Source organism: Myotis daubentonii, chromosome 12 (genome assembly GCF_963259705.1).
Source record: "Myotis daubentonii chromosome 12, mMyoDau2.1, whole genome shotgun sequence".
In the NCBI taxonomy this organism is placed as follows: domain Eukaryota; kingdom Metazoa; phylum Chordata; class Mammalia; order Chiroptera; family Vespertilionidae; genus Myotis; species Myotis daubentonii.
Genome location: NC_081851.1, coordinates 68927054 through 68941992, shown reverse-complemented (window position 1 = coordinate 68941992; position 14939 = coordinate 68927054). Strand labels below are relative to the sequence as shown.

At 52.5% G+C, this 14939-nt stretch overlaps 1 protein-coding gene across 1 annotated transcript in view; it reads right to left on the bottom strand.

The window, feature by feature from the left end:
* The window catches only part of OTOF (otoferlin), a 70008-nt gene extending 55069 nt beyond the window's left edge, over positions 1-14939 (bottom strand). The window contains exons 1-2 of the mRNA XM_059660675.1: positions 14861-14939; positions 1475-1533 (exon numbers count right to left, since the gene is read on the bottom strand). Of these exons, the coding sequence (XP_059516658.1) occupies positions 1475-1533; positions 14861-14939 (138 nt within the window). The remainder of the gene's footprint in view (positions 1-1474; positions 1534-14860) is intronic.

The following is a 14939-nucleotide window of genomic DNA, read 5'->3' as shown; positions in this document are numbered from 1 at the left end:
TGTAAGTGAAACGTGTAGGGCAGCGGTTCTCAACCTGTGGGTCGCGACCCCTTGGGGGTCGAACGACCCTTTCACAGGGGTCACCTAAGACCATCGGAAAACACATATAATTACATATTGTTTTTGTGATTCATCACTATGCTTTAATTATGTTCAATTTGTAACAATGAAAATACATCCTGCATATCAGATATTTCCATGACGATTCATAACAGTAGCAACATGACAGTTATGAAGTAGCAACGAAAATAACTTTATGGTTGGGGGTCACCACCACATGAGGAAGGAACTGTGTTAAAGGGTCGCGGCCTTGGGAAGGTTGAGGACCACTGGTGTAGGTGACCAACCCATCCTGGTTTGACCAGGGCTGTTCCACTTTGGGCTCTGAAAGTCCGTGTCCCAGGCAAACCAGGGTGGAGCTCGCCCTCCTGTGTGTGGGTGTGTCCCGTGGAGCGCTGTGCGGCAGGGAGAAGCAACAGGTTGGCACAGCCAGAAGGATGGAATTAACTATGGTGCTCAGTGAAACAAAATGAAATATATAGCGCAGCACCATTTCAGTAAACATAAATTACACGCGCACAAGACAATGATAATCTTGTAAGAGCACCCAGGAAACCAAGAGATGCATGTTAGACACATTAGAATGGTTATGTATGGAGGGAAGAAATGTGGGACTAAAGGAGAATGCACGCATACACACGTGCACACATGCATAAAAACACGAGTGGGCCTTGTAGGGACCAATGAGACAATGGGCCATACTCTAGGGCAGCGGTTCTCAACCTGTGGGTCGCGACCCCTTTGGCGGTCGAACGACCCTTTCACAGGGGTCGCCTAGGACCATCCTGCATATCAGATATTTACATGACGATTCATCACAGTAGCAACATTACAGTGATGAAGTAGCAACGAAAATAATTTTATGGTTGGGTCACAACATGAGGAGCTGTATTGAAAGGGCCAGAAGGTCGAGAACCACTGTTCTAGGCGAAAACGTAACCCTCTGAGCCTGAGGTTCAAACAGGAAAAAAAATGCTTTCCTGGGAGACAGTGGGAAGGGCACCCCTGATCCTAGAGAGAAAGGGGTGAGGTTTCTGTGAGACTGTCTTTGTTGGAAGGCGGGTGGGTTAGCCTGGGCCCTCCACAAACCCAGGGAACAGGGGTGAGAGAGGTAGGGGGAGTGGAGGGGTTGGGGGGAGGGGGGAGGAAAGCCCCTCCCCTAGGCCTGCTGGGTCCTGAGCTGGGGCTCACTTTGAGGCCTTCAGCACCCGTGGGCCTTTTCCAGAGAGAAGGAGAGGCCCTGCCTGGCAGCAGGCGGGGGTCAGCGGCCCTGCATGGGGCAGTCTTGGGCATCAGTGCCTGAAGCAAACCGGCCTCCCAGGATTGGGGACAGCGCACCTCCAGGAGGCAGGGAGGTGCTGTTCCCCTCTGGGCGCAGGGCACGGGGCTTGAGCTGCCCTTGCGAGAATCCTACCTCGTCGAAGTCAGCCACATCCTCGCAGTTCTCCAGGACCCGGGAGTGGAAGGACTGCCCTGGGTGGGAAAGAGGAGAGTTTAGAGTCAGACCTCCCTGCACAAGAAGCTTGGGGTTGGACCTCTGGACCTGCAAGTCGTCATGACAACATTGGGGAGCACTCGTCATCAATGGTGGGACCTCACTTCTGTGCGGCGCTCTCCTGGGGCGGAGGGGCAGTTTCCACAGGGTCTGACTGACCTCAGCAGCCTCGCTGGCCGTTAGCTGCATTTTACCAACGGGGACGCTCAGTTCCAGGAGGCACAAGGCTGGTTAGACGTGTGGGGAGGGGCTGCATCTGAGCTAACGCGGACTAGCCTACAAAGCAGAAGCTACAGGCACAGGAAAGAGAAGTGCAGTAGACAGATGGGAAAGAAAGCCTCTTGAGCACTAGCTGGGGACAAAACAAAACACCGAAACAGAGAAACCTCAACACACCGCCAGGCAGCCGGGGAGGAGAGGGAAGCAGGAGACGCTATGCCTGAGCGTGGGTTAATTTTCCCCACGGATAACAGGCAACGTACACTGAGAATCAGGGGAGCACCTCTGTGCGCTGGGGGTTCCCCAGGACCTGCCCTCTGATAACCAAAGGCCTCTCATCCTAGATTCTAGGAGGTCATAATGAGCTTTGGATGTGGCTCAGCTCAAGCGTCTCCCGGAGTGAAAATGAAGCAACTCAGTGGGTGGAGGCCGGGGGCCGTCCGAGACCGAGCCAGGGTTCCAGCACTAAAGCCTGCCCTGCTCGCGTGTTTCCAATAGCCTGTGAGAGAGGATGCGGAACGCAGTAAAATTAGCCATTGCAGAACTTACGCACGAGGGCCGTTTCAGAAGGCAATAAAACCTCATTGCCGCAAGCCCTGGAGATTTTAAATGTGGTGAATATTGTCAAACAGACTGAGTTAAATTTTACCTCTAGATATTTTTTTTTTTAAAGAAAGGATTTGCTGAAACAAATCAAACCAATCATACAGAAACAGCGGAAAGGCCAATTTACTAAGAAAACAGGATGCCTGGGGCATTTGCGGAAAGCCGCCTTTGAGGGGGTTTGTATAAACTGTGGCGGGGATCATTCCAGGGGTCCTTTCTAGTCACTGGGACAGAGCCAGGGGGACCTCTGCCCTTTCCCCCCAGTTATTAGTGGGGATTGCTAACCCCACCTTTCTTTTCAAGTGCACTTCCACTTAGCATCATCCACTGCACTCCACACCATCCTGTTGAAATTCAGCTCCATTTTAAATGGCTTTGAGACAAAATGCTTTAAAATCCCAATATCCAATTACCTTTCTTGCCACAGAGAAGACTGGGAACAAGGCTTGAGAGAAAGAAAATCGCCTGCTCTCCTCTCCGTGGTGGGGAGGCTTTCGTGGGCAGAGTGAGGCCATTAGATGGGAAATTAAACAGCGTCCTCCTTCCCGCAGAGGCAGCTGCTTGTCGGGTAGCTGAGCCGCTCAGTTTGAAATAAACGCCTGAGTCAATACATGAATTTGGGCAGTGGACACTGTGCTCACAGCTGTAAGTCCAAATGGAGGGGCTCAGCAGTCCAAAGTGTAACAGACGTTACTTGTATGCCATTGGCCATTTTCAAATACCTGGACTGCAGCCCCCTCCGAGATGCAGGTGAGCTCAGCTCTTGTCTCCTGTGCAGGATGGAAGACCAGCCTTTCGTGGGGCGTGACTTAAGGGGACAAAACATCCCGTCTGCACCAAACAGCTCCCTCTTGCAGACAGTTTACCTTGCTAGAGCCGGACCTGGAGCAAAGGCAGGCATGTAGGGACTGGGCTATTCGCCTATGCACATTCATTCATTCATTCATTCCCGCCTACTCCTGCTGTGTCAGCACAGCCATGGGCCCTGGAGGAGGGTGGGGCGGGTGGCACAATGAGTTGGAATGGGATGCTGCCTGAACGAGCCTATTACAATCCAGAAAGGGGATAGGTCAGACATATAAAAGGCTACTTACTATCTGAGGCAACATGTGGTGCTTGGCATGCAAATGGTGTAAGTAAAGTGACAGCACAGGAAAAGGAGAGCTGGCCTCCACCTCCAGATCAAGAAGGTGTTGGAGAGGCAGGGGCTTTACACGGGAAGGTTGATGGATCAGCTCTGCAGAGAGATTGGGAGGAGGGAGAGAGAAGGGACATCCGGGTGGAGAGCACAGCGTGAGCACAGTTTGGAAGTGTGGAGCAGAGAATGGGCTCAGGGCAGCGGAGTGGGACACAGGACAGGTGAGTTCTGATGGCGGAGTTAAAACGAGAAGGGTCTCCCCTCAGGGTCCACAGAAAGAAGACCCTGGGGCTGGGGGCCGGGTCCTGAGAGAGCACAGGTTGTGGTGCATCTCAAGGGGAAGGTTCTGAGGACGAGCTCCAGGGGCATCGTGGTTCTATCCGCGCCGCGCTGTTACTCTCTTCCCAGTGTGAGCTCGATAGAGAGCGAAGCACCCTGCCTGTCACTCAGACTTGTCACTGTTATTCCCTTTTGTTATTTAAAATCAGCAAAACCTCATTGTCAGCACCGGCTAAATGGAGAGTCCTTCATCAAGAGCCCCATTCCTAGCTGCAATGCTGTAACGTCCCCCAATCAGCTGCCTCTGCTCCTCCAGCAGCTCAGGAGTGGTGGCCCTGCTGTGATTTCACTGGCCCGCTACTCCCACCAGCGCCAGGAAGCAGGGCCCGGCATCCCTGTGTGCAGAAAAAGAGCCAGGGCCTAGGCCGGTTTGGGGCCCGGTGCCGCAGCTCAGGGCGGAAGGAAGCAGGGAGCGGGGCTGGCTATGCAACCCCCCAGGGTCATTGTCTGTAAACTGAGACAGTTATCCTGGACCAGCCTGCATCCTGGAACCACAGTGAGGACCAGCAAGAGGCTGCTTCTGTGAGAGTCCGAGTAAAGCGTCCCTTACAAGCACCGGGGGCCTTTGGGTACTGGGAAGGCTCAATGGCCAGCCTGCCTGAGGTCAAACCCCAGCTCTGCCACGTGCTGGCCATGAGCCCTGGGAGAAGTTAGCCTGGCTTTGCCTTCGTTACCTCATCTATAAGCGGAGGAGATGCAAGGGCTCATGCACCTGGCGCGTTGTTCATCACCCGATTCTACTAATGCGTCCTTTAGATAGTCACCTATGTTTTAAATATAAAAATGGTCTCCTCTATTATAAATCACTTTTTGTAGAGTATTTTTAGCAGTATATAATCAGGAACAATCTTCTTCCTCATCTTACATAATATTTTTCAAGTTTTAGTTATTTTAGGTGTGACTAGCTCTTTTTTTAGCTAGATAAAATTTATGTTCACTGCTCTTAAGTGCACAATCCGATGAATTTCGATAAATGCATATTCACTACATGCCGGGGTCCAACCCCAGCAGGTCCAGGGGTCCCCAAAGGTGTGGACGGAGTCGGCGAAGAAGGAATGTCACAGAGGCAGCGTTCAGTTGACCATCATAGCTGGGTTCGCTTGTCAGGGTCTCCAGCCAGGTTCTGTAGCCAGGATCTCCAGCCAAGTTCTGTTCAGGATCTCCAGAGAGGTTCTGCCTAGGATCTCCAGTCTTGTATAAAACGTTCTGTGTAGGTTCTGTGCCTAGGCTCTGTCTCTCTTGGTCCTGTCTTCCAAGCCCTGTGTTCTCAGTTCTGTGTTCTAAATTCTGAGTGTTTCTGTCTTGTTACAACTGTATTTATACCAGTTGATTCAATCCTATCAATCTCTATTACAAAGGTTAGGGCGTTTCTTATCTCCATTCCAGGGAGAAAAGATTATGTAGTTTAAGCATGATTGTTCGTAGTTAAAGGGATTAATTACCCGCCTGGCACTTAGTTGAGGGGTTTTATTCCCTCCCTAACTCCAGGGGAAAATCCCTACCTGGGGATTCAACCTTTCTCGGAGAGGTGACCTTGGTTAAAACACAGCGCCAAGGGGAGCAAACATATTAAGAACCGTATGCTATATATGCCAGGTCCCTTGAAACAGCAAGGATGGACCGGCTCCCGGCAAATTCCCCCTTTTTTATTTTTTAAAAGCAAGCATTAAAAAGAAAAACCCTGAAATGCTCTCTTGTATCCATTTTAAGAGTAGGATTGGCGCTTTCCGCTATTACCTGAGTCCTGATCTATCATCCCAGGGAGAGCTTGCCAATCCTGCACTTTCCCAGGGTAGAAAGGCTGCAGTGGGGTTAAGGATAAGGCTCCTTGGGCCTACCTTCTCCCATGCCATTACATTTACCTTTCCTTCCTCAGAAAAGCATGGACATATTTGTTGTACAAAACGTTCTGTCTGACTGGGAGTAACCTTAATTCCTCTGCTAGCAAGCATATGTGTTAAAAGATCAATACAGAGTCTTATTTCTTTAGACTCAGTATGGCACATCTTCTTAATCTAAAGATCAATACAGAGTCTTCTTTCTTTGGACTCAGTATGGCACATCTTCTCAATCTGAGGATCAATACAGAGTCTTCTTTCTTTGGACTCAGTATGGCACATCTTCTCAATCTAAGTTCTGTACTATCCACCTTCTTACCCTACTTATCCTCTATAGGGGGGTCTGTAGCACCCTGGTGGAGTCCTATCCGTCCCGAGTGTGGGGGTTCTCAATGGGGGGGGCTTACCTATGGGAATCCTTTTCCAGGGGTTCCCAAAGGTGTGGACGGAGTCGGCGAAGGCTATCCACCCTCTTCCTACGGTGGAGTCCGATCCATCCCGAGTGTGGAGGTTCTCAGTGGGGCGGCTTACCTAAGGGAATCCTGTTCCAGGGGTTCCCAAAGGTGTGGACGGAGTCGGCGAAGACTATCCACCCTCTTCCTACGGTGGAGTCCGATCCGTCCCGAGTGTGGGGCGCTTACCTAGGGGTCCCTGTTCGGGCGCCAGATGCCGGGGTCCAACCCCAGCAGGTCCAGGGGTCCCCAAAGGTGTGGACGGAGTCGGCGAAGAAGGAATGTCACAGAGGCAGCGTTCAGTTGACCATCATAGCTGGGTTCGCTTGTCAGGGTCTCCAGCCAGGTTCTGTAGCCAGGATCTCCAGCCAAGTTCTGTTCAGGATCTCCAGAGAGGTTCTGCCTAGGATCTCCAGTCTTGTATAAAACGTTCTGTGTAGGTTCTGTGCCTAGGCTCTGTCTCTCTTGGTCCTGTCTTCCAAGCCCTGTGTTCTCAGTTCTGTGTTCTAAATTCTGAGTGTTTCTGTCTTGTTACAACTGTATTTATACCAGTTGATTCAATCCTATCAATCTCTATTACAAAGGTTAGGGCGTTTCTTATCTCCATTCCAGGGAGAAAAGATTATGTAGTTTAAGCATGATTGTTCGTAGTTAAAGGGATTAATTACCCGCCTGGCACTTAGTTGAGGGGTTTTATTCCCTCCCTAACTCCAGGGGAAAATCCCTACCTGGGGATTCAACCTTTCTCGGAGAGGTGACCTTGGTTAAAACACAGCGCCAAGGGGAGCAAACATATTAAGAACCGTATGCTATATATGCCAGGTCCCTTGAAACAGCAAGGATGGACCGGCTCCCGGCAACTACACACTCAAGATAAAGTTTTTTTGTCAAACAAATCAAATAGTGTGACTCCTCCAACTTTCTTCTCCATTTTCAAATTGCTTTGGCTCTCCTAAATTCTTTGGGTGTCCATATAAATTTTAAAATAATTTTAAATTTCTACAAAATAGCCTGATGTGACTTTTACTGGGATGGTGTTCAGCCTGTAGATCAATGTGTGCAGATCTGACATTTGAAAGTGCTGAGTCTTCTAATCCATCAATATCGTATGTGTTCTATGTATTTGGGTTTCTTTTATTTCTCTCAGCATTTTTTTCTTTTAGTGTGAAGGCCTTTCATGTCTTTAGTAAAATTTATTTCTAAATGTCTGCCGCTTTCTATGCTATTATAAAAGTAATTGCTTTGTAATTTCTGTTTTCCAACTGGTTGGTTTCTATAGAAATATAGTTTTTGTATATTAAGCTTAGTTTCTAAAACCTTGCTAAATCCACTCATGAACTATGGTAACTTTTATGTAGAATCCTTAGAATTTTCTAATAACCCATTAGTTTGTGTGTGTGTGCATGCGTGCGTGTGTGTGTGTGTGTGTGTGTGTGTGTGTGTGTGTGTGAAAAGGAGCCATTTTAGTCCTTGCTTTCCAATCTGGGTTTTTTCCTCGTGCCTTGTGGCTGGAATGCTAGTACAAAGTTAAGCAGAAGTAGTGAGAGTGGACAACCTGCCTTGCTCATGATCCTAATGTTCAATATTTCAGGATTAAGTATGTTATTATTTGGACGTTTTTGTAGTTTCCTTTATAAGATTGAGGAAGTTCTCTGTTCTTAATTTTCTGAGAGCTCTTACCATGAATGGGTGTTGGGTTTTGTCAAATACCTTATCCGTGTCTATTGGTGTGTGTTTTTTCTTGTATTGTGTTATTCTTGTAAACTCACCTGGCATTCCTCAGGATAAAACTCACTTGTCATGCTCCTGGCTCATCGGTGGCCTTACTGACCATCCAAGTAACCTGGTACAAAACTCAGAGCGCCCACATCCTGTCCTCTCACTCACTTCCAACCCCAGAGCTGCTACCCCCTTTCTGAACCCACGTCACCCCTTCTCTCCGAACCCACAGCCTTGCCCACCGAGGCACAGCTCTCTGGCTGAGCCACTGCCCAGCTTCCTCCTTGGGCTCTGGCCTGCAGTCCTGACCCCCCGAATGTTCTTTCCGAAACCATATCTTTCCATTCTGTTCTCTGGCTAAGAGCTTTGGGACTCCCATTCACGTGCAAAGCCAAGTTCAAACTCCAGTGTGACCCTCTATGTTTGGACCCCAGGCTTCCTCCCACCCCATTCCCACCCCAACTGCAGCAAGCATTCCCTAAACCCCAAACAGGCCTCCTCACCTCTGTACTGATACGAACCTCTCTGCCTGGAGTGGGACTTCTAGGGGGTTTTGTCCCCCAAGAAGGAAATGCTGTCCTCTCTCAAGGGCCAGCTTTAACACCAGCCCCTCCCCCACGGGAAACCTTCTCCCTGGGGCCCGTGAACTTTGCCAGCTTCATCTGCTTGACCCCAGGGTGACCACCTTCGAGTGACCCGCCCTCACCTCCAGTCACAGGGGCTCCTCTGCCATCTCTTCCTAAGCACCTTCTCACCCTCTCAGGTGGCTCCCAGACCTCCTGGCTGTGGGCTTCCCCGCTGCATGCTGCCTTGCACCTGTTCCTCCCTTTCCAGAGTTCTTCCCGCGCACAGTGACTTGTGCAATGACTACTGTCTTCCCCCCGAGGGCAGGGTCCCTGTCCGTCTCATTTACTGCTGTCGCCCCAGTGCCTAGAATAGCGCCTGGCACTTAGCTGGCCCTCAATGGGTATTACTGCCTAGGTCAGTGGTCCTCAACCTGTGGGTCGCGACCCCTTTGGCAGTCGAACGACCCTTTCACAGGGGTCGCCTAAGACCATCCTGCATATCAGATATTTACATCAGGATTCATAACAGTAGCAACATTACAGTTATGAAGTAGCAACGAAAATAATTTCATGGTTGGGTCACAACATGAGGAACTGTATTTAAAGGGTCAGAAGGTTGAGGACCACTGGCCTAGCCCGTGGTCGGCAAACTCCTTAGTCAACAGAGCCAAATATCAACAGTATAATGATTGAAATTTCTTTGGAGAGCCAAATTTTTTAAACTTAAACTATATAGGGAGGCACACTGTTATTAACTTAACTAGGGTACTCCTAAGGCTTAGGAAGAGCCACACTCAAGGGGCCAAAGAGCCACATGTAGCTCGCGAGCCGCAGTTTGCCAACCACTGAAGGCGAATAAAAGGATGAGCGAATGAATGATTCAATACTTGACTTATAAAACACATTGAAATGTAGCTTTTCATGGGTTGGAAGAAACATATGACATTGACAATTAGACATTTGATCACCGATTGAACATTTGATAGTATTAAACAATATGGTTAATTCTTTAGCGGTAAAATAATATGTGGCTTTTGCAGGGGTATTTTGAGTCTTTTGTCTTTTATAACTATGTGCTGAATATTTATAGATGAAATGGTATGGTGTTGGGGATTTGCTTCCAAATAATTAGGGGTGTGGGAGTAGGATGGGGTACCAATGAAACAAGATTGGCCAGAAGTTGATGGCTGTTAAAGACTATGGGGAGACTGTAGGGCCATGATACTATTTTCTCTATTCCTGTATATATCTGAGGTTTCCCATTATGAAAAGGTAACAATTTGAAAAAATGGATGAGACCCAGGGATGTGAGCAGGTGGGAGGAATGCAGATGTTATGTTCTCAGGAAAGGCGGACAAGATAACCGTGGCTCCGCAATTCAGGGAAATTATTTGCAATTCTGTTCTAAGCACATTTCCAGCAGCATTTTTGCCAAGGGGCTTTGTAGCGGAAGGCAGTTATGTGGTCATTTCCATATCAAAACAGCACTGTCTCCTCAAAGCAGAAGCCTGGAGAATGTTCAGCAGCTCTGCTGCTTTCCCAGGTCGGCATCAGCTTGCTCTGGGCGGGAGGAGGGACAATCCCCACGGGGGCTTCAGGCAGAGAAGGTCCCTCTCCCCCCACCCCCGCCACCCTCTGGCCCCAACTCTGTGGTGAGGGGCTAGTGTGTGCTGGGAAGGGTGGAGGATGTGGAGCACAACCCTCAGAGACACAGCAAAAGCACGGAGCTGCGTCCACAGCCGGCAGAGGCTGTCCAAAGCGCTCCTCTCTCTGCAGCCTTCAGTGGGGGCCGCACCCTCCCACGTCTTCCCAGGTGGCCCAGGCATCCCAGGGGGACCTCAGCTCTGGGGGTGCTGAGAGCCTCTGCCTCCTCCACCAGGGATGCAGAGCCGCCTTCCGATAGAGGTCACATTAGCACCAAGAAGGAGAGCTCCCCCAGGTTAATGGGGAAAATAAATCTAATTTGGAATCTGAGATGGTTCTTGCGGCCAAGCGTTAGGAGAATCTTGTCCCCCAACCCCTTCCCAGCAGAGTCACCTCCCTGGCCCCAGGCTCCTTTCCTGGCTCGTCTCCTCTCCACCCACGCCCTGCAGCCTCCACTCCAGACAAACCCAGTGGCTTCCCAGTCATCGTGCTGATCTGAGATTCTCAGCCTCTGGCCTCTGGTCCTGTCAGTCCCTTACCCAGACGGCTTCACCTCCCACGACAACCTTCCTCACCCCTCCTGCATCTCCTCGAGTGCAAGCAGTTATTCACGACCCAGCATAAGGGCATCCTCCTTCCCTCCTCTCCCTCGGCCCCTTCCATGAAGCCTGCCTGGTGTCTGCTGCAGGAAGTGAGCTGCCATCCTCTAAACGCGTTGCAGTGTCTGCTCTACCCCTAAGCACGCGTGGGCCCTTCCGGGCCTAGAAATGTTTCTCCACTAGGCCTGCACCGTTTCCTCTGCCCTGTCAGACGGTGAGTCCCTGGGCTGCCTGTGAGGTCGCGCCCTGTGCCCTGTGCTGCACACAGCAGTGCTCAGAGAGCGCACAGTCAGGCCCAACGGGGCCACGTGCAGCCCTTTGCTTCCGCCCGTGGGCCAGAGCGGGACTCCTGTTTGCTCCAGGATGACGTCCGCCTCCCTCTGGGGCCCCGGAAGATCCCCTGAGCTGGGAGGTCGATGGGGGGACCTGGGCCAGAGCTCTGATTCTTGGCTCTTGAGGCCTCTTCCAGTCCCTGATGACCCTTGGGTAAAGTGGGGAGCGGGTCACAGTTGGGAAACAGAGCCGAAGAGTGCCAGAGCCACAGCAGGATTGAAACCCGCGTACGAGTGGATGCCTCAAAGACGGTTGGTGTTCATTCCAACGACCCGGCCCAGGGCTCCGGCGGCTCATCAGGACCGAAAGCTCGGATACCTGTCCCGAAGGTGCTGGGGTGTGAGTGCAGCCCGCAGAGCTGGGCATTTCTCAAACACAAAGTCTCCTAGCTGGTCTGTGCCAGGAGCATGCCACAGGACTGCAAGGGAGGGGGAGGCTTCCCAGAGGAGGTGACCTGGGAGCTGGGCCTTGAAGGGTGAACACAATTTATGGGAGTCCTCAAGGTGGAGGGTCAGGGGGCCGTACCAGGCAGAGGAAACAGGACGCCTCAAGGCCTGGAGATATCGAGGGCTTGGCGTCTGTTGGGGATGGCAGGACGTTCGGTGTCGTGGGAACACGGTGGGGTGGGATGGGGAGAAGAGAGAGAAGGAAAAATCAGCTGGGCCCAGGGGAAGCCTTGATAAAGCAAAACCTTGTGCCAATGACCATTCAGGTGAATTACATGGAGATCAGGCCCAGCCTCCGGGCAGCACCCATCTCACACTTCGAATCCCCAAAGCCGGGGTTTGGGCAGGCAGCTCAGGGATGGAGAGTGAGGGCGGTCGCGGGGCTGGCCCAGGCAGTCGGTCACGGTTCCCTGACAGCCCAGGTGGCCCTCAGGTTTGGATGGAGCGGAACCCCGGGCAGAAGGTTGGGCCAGAGGAACGAGAGCCCCACCCACCTTGCGTTCTGAATTGTTTTAGGAGGTGAAAAAAGACAGACCCTAAGCTAACACTGCCTCCCTTTGAGTCGCAATCTGTGGTCAAGGCGGCTCCTCAAGACAGCCTGCGCCTGCTTCTGGCTGCGGGCCTCTGCGTTACATGGGGACCATTGTCTCCTCTTGTTCATGGGAAGCTGAGGCCCTAAGGCCCTGTGGCCTGCGTGTCTGACCAGACCAGGGTCCAGGCCTTCTGGGGTCTCCTACCTGACCCTGCAGGACAGGGGCTGTGTTTTCTTCACTCCCAGGGTTTGAGGCCTGCCCACAAATATCAGCACAGCCAGGGAGTGAATGAATGAGGGCAGGAGCAGGTTAAGAGCGGCCGGGGCAATCAGAGCTAAGGGCTGGACCCTGAGCTGGGTGGTGAATGCTGAGTGGCTCGAGAGTGGGGTGGCCGACGGACCTGGGGTGGCAGGAGGGGTGGTCAGGGACAACGCTGATGCAGACACAGCGCACATGGGGTCCCAGGGACAGTCTGCCCCAAGGAGGACTGGAATGGCCGCCTCACAAACACACCAGTCATTTCAATGCTCTTTCCTCAAACTCTTCCATACCCACTGTTTCACTGAGGCAGCCTGGTGCGGTGGGTGTTACCATCATGCCCATGTTACAGATGAGGAAACTGAGGGCCGGGGAGGAAAAGGAAGTAGCAGAGCCCATGGAGGACTTACAGGTCCTGGCCCCATATCTAGAGCTTTCTCCACCACAGCCCCATAAGCTCCCTCCTAAGTGTCCAGGTGGCGCAGCACAGAAAGGCAAGTATTTCAACCGGCTCGTCTGACCTATGGGGCCACGGCCAACAGGCCCAGCTCAGCCAGGGCTCTCTCACTCGTGGGATTAGTGGAGCCTCTGACTATTCACCCGTTTCTCATTTCTCCCTGTAGCATACAGGTGTCCCAAGAAATGTATACATACTTTGAATAATTGTTAACTCAATGGATTAAATCTGAAAAGAAAGGAACATCAATTGAGCTATCAGGGAAAAAGTATGTATACATTTTTTGGGGGGGACAGCCTGTATTTGCTTGACACCAGCAGTTGTGTGTGCCAGATGCCTTGGAACATTCTAGCGTGGGTCGATCCCTCTGAATTATTGTTACTGTTGGTCCTTGGAGTTTCTACTTGTTGTCAACAGTGCCGGTTGCAGCAGGCGATGGGCTGAGGCAGCCCTGGTTGTTAGAAAGGAATCTTTCTGGAAGCCTGCTTGCCATCTGCCTGTTCCTGCTGCCCAGCCCCCTTGCACAGAGCCCTGCTAGGCCGCCTGCTGCAGAGACAGCTTGGAAGTGGATTTCTCCACTCGGTCCGCAGGCTGCAACGAGGCTGATCCCTGTGCGGTCCGTGGAGGCTGGAGGGCCAGCCCCACAGCTCAGTGGAAAAGGTGGGTACCAGGTAGACAGGGCGCTCACCGCAGGGGGCCAGGAGGAGAGGTGGGGCTCGCAGGGCTGGGGTGAGCTGCGACCATGCAGCTCTCTTGACTGACACCCTTGCTTGCTCAGTCTGTAAAGGGGACTGGTTTGTGCAGCCTGGGATGGTCCTGTCATAGGTGTAACAACATAGCAACCTGTAGCCAAAGGGCCCAACACGGTGCCGGCTGTCCGGCACAGGGACACATTTCACAGATGAAAGGACACATGTGCTTGTTCTGAAGTGAGCCAAGCCGGCAGGTGGCACGCAGAGAATCCGGGGTGCTGCAGAGAAAGCAGTCGCTGGGCTAGTGTGGGAAGCAGCAGGCAGCCCAGCCCCCCTTCTTCTCCCTCCTGCCAGCAGAGACTCTGGGAACCCTCCACCCCTGCCGTCCCTATGCCCAGGGCTGGCCTGCCTGAGAGGCTGGTGTGGGCGCAGGTAGCTGCTGGAGAGCTCCGGGGAAGGCTGCCCGTGTCTCACCTCTCCCTCATGACACAGGTGCTCACACTCACTCTGTTCTCATAGCTCTTCCCTGACACCCCCATCCCCGTGGAATGTGTCTTTTCCCACATTTCAGCTCCTCATCCAACAGACATCCTGTCCCTTCTGCTCCCTCACTTTGCTCCCTCCTGTTGGTCCCTGAGGTTTCAGCTGAGGTGTCACCTCCTCCTGGAAGCCTGCCCTGATCACTAGCCTGGGCCAGGGTGCTGCGTCTGTAGCTTGCATGCTGCACTTGTCCCTACCCTTGTCGTATCATACACATGTCCTGTTTGCCTGCCCACTGGTCCCTGCTCCACTGGATGTGGGCTCCTTGAGGGCAGGGCCTGGGTCAGGCTTGGCCCCCAGCCTTAGCACATGGATGATAATAAATGGTTGCTGGATGCATGAGTGGGAAGGCAGCAGAAAGAGAACTGACAGGGGAGACAAGAGGGGCTCACAGGATTTCTGCTCACGGATGCATCTGCAGGAAGCCAACAGGATCCCCATCGTGCCCAGCCCCAGGGAGCTACTGGCTACTGGTTTCTAGGAGCCACCCTGGGTCTTCCAGGCTGCAAATCCCACCCCCCACCCCATGCCCAAGGAAACCAACCTTCTGGAGGGAGAGGGAGAACATGAGAGGGCTGGGGAGGTTCTGCAGGGCTGGGACCCTCAGCCCCGGGTCCCCTAAATCCAGGGATGGGGTCCGTGCTTCTGCTTCCCCAGGACCCCTTGCAGTCAGGGGGCTGTGCATGGCACCTGGCACTGGCACATTGGCAAGTGCAGGGAGAGACAGGCACAGATACAGATAGGAAAACACGGGGGTCAATGATTTTTTTAAGAGATCAGAATGGCCCGTCAGGCCAGGGGCAGATGGCTGCCCGTGAAAAGCCTCCTAGCCCCTACCCTGCTCGAACTTTTCCCACCCACCCTCCCGCCCTGGCCCATCCCTGCCAGCCCAGAGCGGAGTCGGCCTAAGACAGGGGCTTCCCTACCTCGGAAAGTCACTTTGGCGATCCGGTCGCCCTTGCCCCGCAGCTCCGAGACCGTCTTGAGGTGGACGAGCAGGGCCAT